Source organism: Aspergillus sclerotioniger, assembly GCF_003184525.1.
Source record: "Aspergillus sclerotioniger CBS 115572 chromosome Unknown BO94scaffold_8, whole genome shotgun sequence".
Taxonomy (NCBI): domain Eukaryota; kingdom Fungi; phylum Ascomycota; class Eurotiomycetes; order Eurotiales; family Aspergillaceae; genus Aspergillus; species Aspergillus sclerotioniger.
In genome coordinates, this window is record NW_020290998.1 from 140,643 (window position 1) to 153,618 (window position 12,976).

The 12,976-nt window shown below is 50.3% G+C and overlaps 7 protein-coding genes and 1 non-coding gene across 8 annotated transcripts; 5 read left to right on the top strand and 3 right to left on the bottom strand.

Moving 5' to 3' along the window:
* Positions 1 to 618: 618 nt before the first annotated feature.
* BO94DRAFT_533161 (ferric reductase family protein) lies at positions 619 to 3,453 on the top strand. Its single transcript, XM_025611274.1, has 7 exons — positions 619 to 1,119; positions 1,178 to 1,218; positions 1,267 to 1,587; positions 1,640 to 1,869; positions 1,918 to 1,970; positions 2,018 to 2,139; positions 2,188 to 3,453. The coding sequence occupies exons 1-7, from the start codon at positions 688 to 690 to the stop codon at positions 3,278 to 3,280; spliced, it is 2,292 nt and encodes a 763-aa protein (XP_025469426.1). The 5' UTR covers positions 619 to 687; the 3' UTR covers positions 3,281 to 3,453.
* A 199-nt stretch (positions 3,454 to 3,652) lies between these two features.
* On the top strand, positions 3,653 to 4,441 carry BO94DRAFT_377632 (uncharacterized protein). The gene has a single exon (XM_025607235.1). The coding sequence runs from the start codon at positions 3,743 to 3,745 to the stop codon at positions 4,415 to 4,417; it is 675 nt and encodes a 224-aa protein (XP_025469427.1). The 5' UTR covers positions 3,653 to 3,742; the 3' UTR covers positions 4,418 to 4,441.
* A 1,274-nt stretch (positions 4,442 to 5,715) lies between these two features.
* Positions 5,716 to 6,285, top strand: BO94DRAFT_583636 (uncharacterized protein; the record flags this gene model as incomplete). Its single annotated transcript, XM_025615576.1, has 3 exons — positions 5,716 to 5,811; positions 5,959 to 6,099; positions 6,172 to 6,285. The coding sequence occupies 3 exons, from the start codon at positions 5,716 to 5,718 to the stop codon at positions 6,283 to 6,285; spliced, it is 351 nt and encodes a 116-aa protein (XP_025469428.1).
* Positions 6,286 to 7,736: 1,451 nt separating this feature from the next.
* On the top strand, positions 7,737 to 8,307 carry BO94DRAFT_533162 (uncharacterized protein; the record flags this gene model as incomplete). Its single annotated transcript, XM_025611275.1, has 3 exons — positions 7,737 to 8,000; positions 8,066 to 8,112; positions 8,169 to 8,307. Coding segments are annotated over 3 exons (362 nt in total), but the record flags the coding sequence as incomplete, so codon positions are not given.
* BO94DRAFT_377655 (uncharacterized protein) lies at positions 8,071 to 8,859 on the bottom strand. The gene is made up of 3 exons (XM_025607236.1): positions 8,752 to 8,859; positions 8,157 to 8,688; positions 8,071 to 8,099 (listed from the first exon to the last, which is right to left on the bottom strand). The coding sequence occupies exon 2, from the start codon at positions 8,668 to 8,670 to the stop codon at positions 8,260 to 8,262; it is 411 nt and encodes a 136-aa protein (XP_025469430.1). The 5' UTR covers positions 8,671 to 8,688; positions 8,752 to 8,859; the 3' UTR covers positions 8,071 to 8,099; positions 8,157 to 8,259.
* Positions 8,497 to 10,362, bottom strand: BO94DRAFT_564463 (putative protein kinase; the record flags this gene model as incomplete). The annotated part of the gene is made up of 9 exons (XM_025614420.1): positions 8,497 to 8,688; positions 8,752 to 9,171; positions 9,217 to 9,379; positions 9,430 to 9,494; positions 9,561 to 9,737; positions 9,796 to 9,897; positions 9,997 to 10,127; positions 10,182 to 10,247; positions 10,277 to 10,362. 8 exons carry the CDS (start codon positions 10,360 to 10,362, stop codon positions 8,987 to 8,989), a joined length of 975 nt encoding a protein of 324 aa, XP_025469431.1. The 3' UTR covers positions 8,497 to 8,688; positions 8,752 to 8,986.
* Positions 10,363 to 10,744: 382 nt separating this feature from the next.
* On the bottom strand, positions 10,745 to 10,816 carry BO94DRAFT_t119. Its single transcript has one exon. It is a non-coding gene; the product is annotated as a tRNA-Arg (tRNA).
* Positions 10,817 to 10,971: 155 nt separating this feature from the next.
* Positions 10,972 to 12,902, top strand: BO94DRAFT_617008 (phosphotransferase family protein; the record flags this gene model as incomplete). Its single annotated transcript, XM_025616815.1, has 6 exons — positions 10,972 to 11,000; positions 11,173 to 11,257; positions 11,278 to 11,511; positions 11,576 to 11,954; positions 12,015 to 12,064; positions 12,132 to 12,902. The coding sequence occupies 6 exons, from the start codon at positions 10,972 to 10,974 to the stop codon at positions 12,900 to 12,902; spliced, it is 1,548 nt and encodes a 515-aa protein (XP_025469432.1).
* Positions 12,903 to 12,976: the final 74 nt, after the last annotated feature.

Consider the following 12,976-nt stretch of genomic DNA (forward strand, 5'->3'; position numbering starts at 1 on the left):
ATGTTGTAGTTATCCCATTCGACTCTGTCTTTTGCTAAGCCTTAACCCACCCCACCCTGTTCTTGCCCCCCGAATCAACCTCGCGCTCTTTCCGACCGTAGTGGTCCCTCGGCCTAATTTACAAGTTCATCTCCGCAACAGATCGCCTTACAGCCGAAACCTGCACAAAGAGCCAGTAGCTTCAAACTATGGCCACATTTACCTGTCGAAATGCAATAAATTGCATGAGATATCAGGCATTGACCACCGGTTGCCTGCTGCTTGCGGCCTAAGGCGCGGGGATACGCCCGACCGGAGGGTGACCCGCCACCAATCACAGGGCACGGCTGCTATCAGATGGGATGATCAGATTAGATAGCCCCATCCCGAGGAGGATCACGGGGATTTGCCCGGATGCCATTTCAGCGAGTTCCACGCAGTCAATGACGAGTCTCCATCGACATTTTGCCGATACCGCCTCCAATTTGACATCTATTTGGAACGTCTCACCCACCGGTCGCTTTGTTTGTACCATTCAATTCCGTTCTCTGGGCCACGTGGGTCTCAATGTTCCTGGCGCCCTTGTCGGACGCGGACGGACCTCGTGGGCAAATCCGTCATGCCCCACTGCCAGCCTCTCCAGGCTTCGTCGCTTCCTGACTCTTTCTTCTCTTCTCCATCCATCCTCCTCCGTTTGCCATCCCAGCCATGCTGTCCCTCGGCTGGCTGTTTCTCCTCGTATATTCCGGGCTGGCCTTGGCGGGCCGGCCTCGAACCGACGAAGGCTGTGTGACGGCGGTGTACACCGCCCTGGGGTATCTCTCGTTTGCGGGTGAGCCCGCGGACGGCTTCTGGGAGACGCGCTGCCAAAACCCGCTCAAGGTCATCTCCATCTATGCCTCTTCCGATGTCTACTGTACTCCCGATGAACAAGCCGCTGGGGTTGGCCAGCTGGAAGGCTTCTGTCGTGAATTCGGCAACGTGGACTTGATTCCGCGCGCACAGCTAGCGGGGAATCTCACTCACGATGCTCTCAGTCGCATGCCCGTTGTTGACTATCTGGAAATTTCCAAGTCTCAACGCCTCCCAACACCGGTCCTTATCTCTCCGACCTATTACCGACGGACTTTCCAAACTATCGTACGCTTCCTCTGGGCATGCAGGGGGGAGGTCACCAGCTGATCATTCGTCTGAACAGGATACTTGGCAATTCGAGGTGTGGTCACACAATGCATTCGGGTAAGTCAGTCTTTTGCCACATTCCATGACTGTCTCTGACCGCAACAGCCTAGTAGGATACGCCTTCTGGGGCTTTATTTTACTGGTTGGCATCACCCATCGCCTGGTGCGACACCTCCTCCACTCGCTGGACGTTCGGGCGGGACAATGGTCGCGATCGCAAATAAGGTGGCTATGGGTGCCGTTGGATGGGGTTTATCACTGGGTGCAGACTCATCTTGTCGTATCGTCACCTTTATCTGCGCCACGGCGGCAACTCCTGTGGTGGACATTCCCTACGCGCATCGAAGCCGTCACCATTCTCTTGTTCTGGGTGATGAGCGCCGTCTTTTGCACTCTGGGATACCGTGTCGTGGAAGGAAATATCTAGTAAGCTCTTCGATACACCCTATGGTTTAGTTCATGGCTGACTGGCTATCAGTTGGCCTACGATCTCGTCCCAGCTCCTGCGTTATGCCGCTGATCGGACCGGTGTTCTGTGCTTTGCCAATATTCCCTTGATATGGCTTTTCGCCGGGCGCAACAACATCTTCATATGGGCAACGGGGTGGAGCTTTGCGACATTCAACTTGTTTCACCGTCACATCGCCTGGATTGCTACGTTCCAAGCCGTCTTTCACACGCTTCTCTACCTGGTAATCATGACTCAAAGTACGCTGCCTGTCCTGGTGTCTAAGAGCCTCTCTAACTCAATTACAGAAGGCAACGTAGCGAAGAAGTTACGAAAGCCATATCTGATCTGGGGAACCGCGGTAAGTGCTATCCGAGACTCAGCTGCCATCACTACTCACACATGCAGGCGACCGTGTTAATGGTCTTGACCTTACCCTTTGCGGTGCAGTGGTTTCGCCATCGGCTCTACGAGACCTTTCTTCTCATCCACATCCTCTTCTCCCTGGGTCTCCTGGTCGGTTGCTTCTAGTCAGTCCATACCTCCCTCGTCTACACCTATCTCACTAACATCTTCAGTCATACGGTCATCTTTGAGGGTCACAAGTACTGGAACTATCTCTGGCCCGCAGTGATAATCTGGATCGTGGACAGATTCCTCCGTTTAGTCCGCCTAGTCTATTGCAACATCCATGTGCGACTCAACGCAGGCTACCAGATCCAACGTACCAACAGCTCCGCGACATACGACCCGGCTGCCGACGTGATCCGCCTTGAACTCACTCCTGGGTCCTCAATGATCCGCCCAACCCCAGGGGACTTTTACTACCTCTACCAACCCTTCCGACTGACAGGCTGGGAAAGCCATCCATTCACCCTGGGCTACTGGTCCTACGAGACCCGTTACCAGACCTCGTCGCAACCTCGGTCATCCAAAGACCATTCCGTCGACGTCTCTCAAGTTCCCCTTCTGTCCGACTCATCCAACACATCAGACGAAATGCAATTAAAGCAATCCGATCAACAAGGTCTAAGATTTGTTTTTTGGATCCGACCTTACGACGGCTGGACCCGTTCTCTCCGCCAACAATGCACCCAATCCCCAGATCTAACTATCAACACCACAATCCTCCTCGAAGGACCATACGGAAACCCCTTCCCCCTCTGGAGCTACGAATCCGTCCTCCTAATTGCCGGCGGCACCGGAATTGCCGCCGTAGTCCCATATATACAAGGCCATCTTCTCCGCTCGTCCACAGACTCGGACCAACCCACCACCACGATGCAAACCCGCGAAATGCACCTCATCTGGACGACCCGCCAATCCTCCTTCATCCATCAAGTCGCATCCCGAGAACTAGCCCCCGCTCTGACCCGAGATGACTTCCGCGCGTCATTCTACACAACCGGGTCAAAATTCAGCCCGGCAGAGTCCACAGGAAACCACTCCGCTGGTGGTATCGAAAACAAAGTCGAAACATTGGAAGGCCGACCAGATCTCGAATCACTGATATTAGACCACGCCGAGGAGGCCCAACTGAGTGAATCCCCCGCTGCTGTTCTGGTCTGCGGACCTGCGGCACTGGCGGATGAAGCCCGCGCGGCTGTGCATTTGGCGATGAGAAGAGGGTATCGCCGCATTCGGTATGTGGAGGAGTCATTTACTTGGTGATGAGGTATGATTTATTCTTGTTTACTTATGAAATCCGGATATGTGGAGATGTAGATATGTTGTTGGAGGTCTTATCCTTGGAATCGACTGTGCATAACTTGCTTTGACACAATTCTTTTTGTTGATAGCCCATGTCACAGTGTTTATATTGGTCTACCTATTATTTCATGTTGATACCATTATTACAAAACTTCGACGGTTCATGTTGCCAGCTGGTGTTTGATGGTTACCTAGTACCGTAGCAATCACGAGCCATATCCCCTGCTGATTGGTGAGACCATGCAGAATACGAGAACCCCGCTGGACGATGTCACCTTTTCTCTCCCTTGAAAGAGACTCTCTTTCATAACAGCCCCGAGTCGTCAGCAGCCAGCAAACCTTACCCTGACTATATGATCCTCGCTCCTCCCTACTGATCTCGAAGCCACTGCCCTGACGCGTCGACCTACCACCATCACCACAATGTTCTCCTTCCTACGCTCACCACTCCCACCTCGGGTAAACCGAGCATCCCAGAACCCCATAATCTACGAGGATGGTCGTTCATCCGTGGCCTTCTACCCTCCAGACACCGACGACAACTACGTCTTCCGCACGACTCTCCCACCCCGCACCAGCAACAGCTCAACCTCCATCCTAGAGCCGCCGTTGCACTACCACACCTACCAAACCGAGACCTTTCGCATCGTCAAAGGCAGCATCTATCTATACCGCGGCCTGGACCCGAAACCCTGGAAACAGCTCACCGCCAATAACACCACCACCACCACAGAAGCAGAACTCACAGCCACCATCCAGCCCAAAACCTACCACCGACTCCAGAACGCCTCGGCGACAGAGGAACTGATCTTCGACGTACGACTAGCACCCGTGAACCACGCAATCGAGGAGCGCTTCTTCCGCAACTTCTTCGGCTATCTTGATGATTGTCGCGCGGCGCAGCAGACGACGAGTATCTTCCAGCTCATGGTGTTTTTGTATCATGCGGATATCCCGCTCGCGCTGCCGTTGCCGTGGCATGGGGTCGGGGTGGTGGTTAGTCGGGTGTGTACGATGGTAGGGGCGATGTGGGGGGTGTGGGTGTTAGGGTATCGGGTTTCGTATGAGGAGTATTATGAGGGGAGGAAGGGGATTTGAGGTGTTATAAATCATACTTGACCTGTGGTATGATTGATGGTGTTGGGTTATGGTCGGAATATAAGTAACTCAGGCGATTGATGAACCATAATAAATTGAATGGTCGAGTGTTCAGCAACCTGGGAGGGAGTTTTGCGATATAGATTCTCACTTAGACGTCCTTGGGAGGAAACCGAAAATGCTGATTGTAAACATGCACGATGAACGAGCAATCCATTCTTTGAAACACCCTCTCTATCATGGAAACTGCATCTTGTGCCGATTGTCTGGTCCGGGTGGTTCCTCATCGGAGGTTCATAATTTCCCCGCGGATAAATCCGTAACTCAATTCCAGTAATTTTCCGCGGCATAATCCTCAGTCTTGTTCGTATACTTCTTGACGACGATTATCCCTATCCACTCCCCTCCTTCCCCCTTTTCAGTGACTACACTTGCTCCCTCAATCTTGTCATAAGCTGAGTCTTATCTACACCATCATCAGATCTACTCAACAGAACCGCCATATCACTTCCCCCAAGTCCGCAGACACGATGAATCTCCACTCATTGACCTCCTTCCTCAAACCTACACGCCGCTGTACCGATGACGGGAGCCAAGATACATGCGAGAAACCAGTCAATTCTTTCTTGAAGAACGGGGTCCCCGCCATCATCCTTGGAATGTATGTTTCGTTTCCCGTTCGTCTTTCCCTGGGTTTGTGCTCGTGTCGAACTGACTGTTAACCTCCCCGGGGGACAGAATTTTGTTTGGTGCAATTTGCATTTGTTGCTTCCTTCTATGGCGGAATCGACGGCGCGATGCTCGCGAGGTGAAAGCAGCTGTTGAGTGGCATGGGAAGTGAAGCTTGCGTTGGATATGAAACTGATTTGTTGTATGATACTATACTATTCATGTGGTTCTATATTCTCTTCGCAATTGTATATGTAGATATACGTAGGACGTTTATAAGGAGGCACCATTGTCCCCCGACCCAATACATGCCGCTGAGTCGGCCGGGATGTGTATTCACTTTGAAACGACTGTAATTGCCCGCGGAGACATTCGAATCCTCTTTGCTTTCGTCCTCGACACTCTACAAGCCCACACGAATAGGAACCCATGCTGTGATTCATGTCAGAGCCGGGAGATCAAGGTACGATGACCATCATGTCGCTGCCACTGGGGACCGAAATAACTTAGCCCATCCCAGTGTGATGGCATCATCAGACAGGACACACGCCATGTTTCGACTGTCGTATGTCTGCCAGAATCTCCCATCTCCTCCATCCACCTCCTCTTATCCACTACCACCACCACCAATGGCTCCCCTGCCGCCCCACCTAATGTTTCTCGACGCGACTATCCTTAAACCCATCAACATTTTCATGAACGTGAACTTTGCCACCTATCCCATCGTCAGCGAAGCCCCTCCCTGCGGGATGATGCCTCCTCTTTCCCGGCTTCGTCAGTACCCATATCCTCTCAACCCGTCTAGAAGAGCTGCAGGCCATCCGCCGGTATACTCTACTAACGGTCTATCTGCGGCCAGCCTACACCTATAGCCCCTACCGGGCGATGAAGGGCTCACGCGATACCGACCGCACCTCCTGCACGCTTCGCGGGAGACGCTGAAGGTCTACCTCGACCTGGACACGATGTGTCCGGATACTAGCTCGCTGTTGATCCTATTGTTACAGGCAGCTGTACTATACATGAACTGGAAGAGGCTTCTAGCATAGAAGCTCTTTGGCGAGGCGATGCGGCTGGCAGAACAGATGCGACTGTTTGCCGAGGAGTCGCTGCAGCCACTAGTGCCCACGGAGCGCTGGCTGCGTCGCAATATCTTCTGGGCACTGCATAGCGCCTCGCGGTACTTTGGCATCATGTAGGGCTACTCGCTGATGCACCTGAGCTTCCACCTCTCGACCACGATCACAACCAAGCTGGACAAGGGGAGGGAGAGCAGCAGCAGTAGCAGGGTGAGTCTGCTGGCGGCCAATAGCTAGTCCTGGACCCTCGAGTTCGAGTAGCCACTCTGCGTCTCTTTCGATGCCATGCGCCACCTGTGGGAGATCGTTTCCAACCTGCTAACCGATCTGGCGTGCGTGGCGTGCCACCAATCCTTCAGCCAGTTTTTTAACACACCACGAGATATCTGTGAAAACCTAAACTATATACGGAACGTCTTCCACACACCGGTTCTCATAACCGAGTTCGGATTTGCCGTCTGCGATGAAACGGACAAGTCTCTACTAGTAGTAGCCCAGATATTCGATTCGCCACGCTCCCAATGCGCTATTAGTGAGGCAACACGGTGGTACCGCATGTCCGTTGCCTTACCTGGCTACCTACTAGTAGGTAGTTGGTTGATACATCCCGGTCTGCCGATGTCCTGACATGAATAGCTTCGCAAGTAACCACTGATCTATCTAATCTCGGGAACTCTTCCGGACTGGTAGCCCTGTTTCCGCAGCTCAGATACGAAGGCTCTAAAGTACTATTATCGAGCTATATGCCGCTTCTATCCAACCCGACCTTGTACTATTTACGAATCGTCTGCATACTATCGGCTCGGCAAGATCCGATAACCTCCTGCATGGGTAACATCTTCCAGTTCTAAAATTAGCATTGTACCTGCTTCACTATTTGCCGCTCTCGGGGATTACGGGCAGAATTCAATAATTGGATGCCGTGACACATAAATTGGCAATTCCCCTGACAGATGTCGTGATATCAGATCGTGATTGTGGGGCGATTGCGGTTCCAGATGAGCTGTCATAGTCCAGTGTCGATTTGAGAAAGCCCCAACGCTGCAGCTGAGGTTGCAGTTACCTAAGGGGTGGGGTGTGCAGCGGCGGAAGGAGACATGTCAGATGCGTCTCCTGAAGATCTTGCATCCTCCGGACCCTTTGAGGATCTGGGCGCTCCAGGATGCTAGTACATGTCCACCAATATTGGAAGGCTACAGTATTCATGACGTACAGCGGAGTTTTCGGAGGGTAAGCCTCGCCGAAATTGGCAGACCCTGGAGGCTGTGTCTCCCTGTAGGTATTGCAACATGATCTCCTGGCTGAAAACTGTCAAAACTTGTTCCGGAGTATCGCCACCACCATGGCTGTTCTCATGCAAGGAGCTGACCTGAAGGAAATGCCAGGCGATCTCCAAATGCACCCAGCAACAATATAGCCTATAGGTGAGTCCACAGAAGCTATAAAGAGAGCTCACGCTCACCAGTCACTTCCATCCATCAGCAGCATTAATCCAATCAGCCTTTCCAAGCCTCCTGCAATTCAGCTCTCTATCAGTTCATCCACCCTTTGAACCAACCATCCATCCATAACAATGAAGTTCTTCGCTGTTGCCACTCTCTTCGCCGCCACCGCCATGGCTGGCATTGTCCCTTCGGAATTTAGCTGGATCAGCCAAACCGGTCTCACGAACCTCAACAAGGCCAACGCCGAGAACACCTGCGGCGACAACACCGTGATGTGCTGCACTGGATTCACCCCGAGCACCGGAGGCTTCAGCGACAGTGATACCGTCTTGAGCAAGATGGGAAGACAGGTCCCTGGTAAAGTGGAAGGCGGCAAGAGCTGCAGCCCTTGTAAGTTATCCACCCTTACCCACGTAAACTAATCTCGTTCCCTCAAGCTAACCTGTTGATTCAAGGCGGTCCTGATAACAAAGGCCAGAGCGTTGCCTGCTGCACCGGAGGAGTAAGCCACCATATGTAAATCCTGACAAATGACCAGATACTGACAAGCTTCTTTAGAGCGGCAACCTGATCAACCTTCCCTGCATCGCCATCGGCAGCATCCTCTAAACGGTTTCGTATCGAATATTATAGCCGGGGGACACCCATGTCAATATCTTCCCCCGAGTGACCTTGGAAATACAATCGAATGTACAGTTGGATCTTCTTGCGAAGAGGATCTAGGATTGTGTCTGTTATTGCGCGCGACTGGGTTTGTGGGGCGTATGCCTCTTAATTTGTTCTTGTTCGTTACATTCTTTGTGCTTGCTACTCGCCTGTTGATGGGACGATGTGCGGGTCTATTGTCAATTGAATATAACAAATCAGTGAAGGACTCCGTTGTTTTGCGGTCGAGAAATACTTTCACATCAGCTGGTACGGTTATGCCACGCCATAGCGGCCATCGGGCAAAGTAGATGTAACCACTTAAAAAGAGATTCCGATCCGAAGTCCCACAGCAGTGCAAGTTCGATAGTTTGAGCGCAATTGGAACAATTGGAACATTCACATGGGCCATCATGGAATGTTTTCTAAGCTCCTATCTACACTTAGTTGAAAGATAGGGGTAGTTTCATAAATTATTGATAAACCTGGCACGAACCTGTCATGGCATTTGACGGAAGCGGACCCGAGGGCCCAATAATTCCTTCACACCTGCCGGTCGGACGTGCCTAGATCGATAGTGCATGGCAATAATGAATTTGGTCAAGCAAGCTTACTTAGATCTCATGAGCTGAGTCATGTTATATTTCCTCGGCCGCGATTTTGACTCCTTTCGCGTGTCTTCGATCCTCTAGAGTCCCGGGATACACATGAATGATAGGTTCAGTAAGATTTCACGGAGCATTTAACCACGGATCGTCCAATAGCTCTTTTGCCGTCTTCCTCTCCTCTGGAACCCATTGCAGCATTGACCGTATAAATCGTAGGAAAGCCTGCTTGTTCTGTCCGCTCAGATTTTCCTCCGATTCCTCTAACGACGTCGACGGGATAGAGACACCACCCGCACCCAACCATTTACCTGTCTACTTTTAGCTTCGCTCACACGTAGAAAGGCTCAACTGACCATCCTCGTCAAAAACATGGCGAGCCCCTTGACTGCGCTGGAGAAAGTGAAGTGGTGGCAGACCAAGGTATGCTACCATTTCAGCCACATGGTGGGAAGGTGAGTATTCCCCGTCCTCGTCGAGCGCATTGAACATATGCTTGTTTTCGAAGATATCCCAGATCTGCGTCGTAGTCAGCGCATTCCCCCACTCATAAAGTACAGTCAACTTACCATGACACCAAGGTTCCAAATGTCAGCGCTGAAACTCCACTTCATGTCAAAAAGCACCTCAGGGGCTTTGTATATATCGGGTTAAATATTGCCGGCGTGGAACTTGCCGATCCTCGCCTCCCCTAGGTCACATAATACTGGTGGGCCCCATAGACCATCTCTGGGCGAGGAAAGCTTCCGTGATTTGTATATCGTCCGGTTGCTATCCACGACCTTTCGCGGGCTGGGATTCTCTTGTTCAGCCTTTTCAAACTCCTCTAGGATTGATGCATCGTCAATATTGAGCATAATATTCGAAGCCTTGATATCTGTGACATCGTTAGCCAATTTCCAACAGGAGAAATTATCCAGATCAGGGAGATGTACCTGAGTGAACAACATTTGCCTCCCGGTGGAGAAAGTCGAGGGCCTGTAAGATACAAATCAGTGTTTCCTTTAGAAGAGGCTCGCTGAACTTGCAAGATCTAGCTCGCATTCGCAACTCATTGATTGACAAATGCATAGGTGGCTGCACCAAGCATCCGTGAATGCCGTTTGGACCGGAAATATCGAATGTTTAATACAGACCACGAATATAGGCACCTCCAATATGTGACGAGTCCAGCCTGCTTAGGTGTTCATAAGCATTGATCTCACTAGACAAGGCCTTTCCCGATCGACTGGTTGTCAAGACCTTGACAGCGACATAGTCACAGTTGCTGTATGAAATATAATTAGGCACCGTTGGTAATTAGAGTCAAGAATTAGCCCACCTCTTGTCATGACACAGCCATACGGTTGAGTAAGACCCGTATCCAAGCTTTCCTAAGACCTTGTATCTTGAATTAAGCAACTCTCCTATGCGAACAGGTAGAATTGCTTTGGTCTGTAGAACGGAAGCCTCTCCTCATCCATAGGCCTATTAGGATCGAGCCGAGGAGGTCGGGTGCCCATGAATCGTCTAAGTTGGATTTGTTTTGGTCGGGAAAAGAGGTTCGTCGATTTGGCAAGGGATATACGACTTCCTATCACGGTGAGAGTTCCGTTTCTTAGAAAAGGCGGAAGATACTGTGATCGATATATTTGCCAGCTAAACTTTGACATAGAGATGGTTGTAGTGCAGATAGGCTATCGTTATTAAAGAACGAAGGGAGACTCTGACGTGAGGTGCACTTGGGTGGTTGCGAGTAAGGAGAGGCACGACACGGGAACATGGGCGGCTAATAGCAACCCTACAACACCACAGCACTGTTTGAACCCGACCACGACCAACCCAACTAGGTTGTCTAGATGATAGAGGCATGGAAGGATTTAAAAAAATATAAACAAAAAAGAATGACCTACGCAGGATTCGAACCTGCAATCTCTTGATCCGTAGTCAAGCGCCTTACCATTGGGCCAGCAGGCCAATTGATGTGAATTTCATGCCGACATACAACCTATATGACAAAATACTGCAGCTCGACCAGTACGAGTTCCAAGGATGGACTAGAACAGACAATCGTGTGATATTGATTACTACACGCAAGATTTATCACATATGTGATACCTGTCGAGAATAAAATGCCCGAACCCACTGTCCCTGCGATTAGGTGAGCAATGGAAAAACAAAAGGCTGAGAGAACATCCGACCGAGATTGTGTTGTCAACGGAAACAGGACTTGCATCACAACAACATTTACGCTTCCGAAATATCGCGATGCAAGGGCTCTATAAAGCTTCAAAGCTTTTCCGTGCGCAGTCAAGATTATTTATAGATTCTAGGAAGGATTTGCGGCCTCTCAAGCAAGACTTCTCTGTGCACCTTGAGCGAATCGAATCAAACGACCACTTCTTTTGCTACACGTCTGTCGTTGGCTATACAATGAGCCACTGCAACTCAAAAAGCGATATGTTAGATTCAATGTTCCAGCTCTGCAGCAGATTGCTGGTCGTATAGCCAGCAGCCGGTGTGTCGAAATGACGAAAATACCTGAGGGGCTATACAATAAGGTGTTCTCTTTGAGAATGGAGAATGACAGGGAGATCCTGGCCAGAATTCCAAACCCCAATGCTGGTCATCCCCAGCATGTTGTTGCCAGCGAAGTCGCAACACTAAATTTTGTGCGTAATGCCGTTGCTCCCCTCTTAACTCACCTGCTAACGTTTTGGTGAAAATCACATGCAGCTTCGCAACGTCCTCGATATCCCGGTTCCCAGAGTTCTTTCCTGGAGCTCCCCGTCACAACCTAACACGGTGGGTGCAGAATATATCCTCATGGAAAGAGTCGAAGGGCACCAGTTAAGTGAGGTTTGGGATGCCATGTCTGAAGCTCAACGCTTCGGTCTGGTGAAAAGCCTGGTGCAAATTGAGCAAAAGCTTGTGGATATGAAGTTTGCGCTCCATGGCAGCTTGTACTATAAAGGTACATGCTGTCATGGCAGAAATGTCGTTGATCCCACTGAACCGGCAAAGGAGGTTATATCAGATTTTGTCATCGGTCCAACAACCCAGCGATCCTTTTGGGAAGACGAAAAAGGAGAATTAGATATTGATCGGGGGTCATGTATGCGCATCTAAATCCCGATCCATTGGTTTGTAATACACACTGATGCATCTTATGTAGGGGAGACTGCCCAGGAATACCTTTCATCCGTCGCCAACCGCGAGATAGCCGTAATTAAAAATTCTGGGCCCTAGCAAATCCAACAACACATCTTTACTATTAAGAGAAACACAACAGGGACGTGATGAACATGTACATCTTCTTGAACAGTTTCTAAGAGTGCTGCCTCACATACTACCACCACAAGAAACTCTTCGTCCCGTTCTGCTGCACCATGATCTTCATTCGGACAATATATTTGTTGATTCCTCAGACCCAACGAAAATATCGAGCATTATTGATTGGCAGGCAGTCTACACTGCCCCGCTCTTTATGCAAGCAAAATTTCCTTCGATCTTTGATTGCGATGACCCCTATCCATGGGGTGCTGTTCAGCCTAAGTTACCGAAAGATTTCGATAGCCTCTCGCAATCAGCGAAAGGGTTGGCTGAAGACACACTTGCCAGGCTTAGGCTGAAAAAGTTCTACAAATTGGCCTCGAGGAAATTCAACCAGCCTCTCGTCATGGCCATGGATGCCATGAGAAATGATGATGATCCCATTACTTTCGTATTTCATATTGTTGGACAATCTTCTCAGGACGGCCCAATCCCACTCAAGGAGCTCCTCATACAAATATACGAGACATGGGATCAAATCATGGAGCACCGAGGCTCCGCGATTCCATGCCCTATTTCTTTCTCAAAAGACGAAATTGACAAAAGCCGACGACTGGTAACAGAATGGGTGGACGCATATGGCGAACTTGACAGCCTGCGAGCGAAGATCGTTGGTAAAGATGGCTGGGTTTCACATGAAGAATACGATGAAGCCATGCGCAGGTGGGATAGCAAGAAACCCACATTAGAATTTCTTCAAGAACGACTAGATAAGTTGCTGCTACAGTAAACGACTCAGGATGAGAAGGGGAAATGATTAGAAAATGCGTGCCGCGAGGTATTTCCCGTAACCTGAGCTAGAAA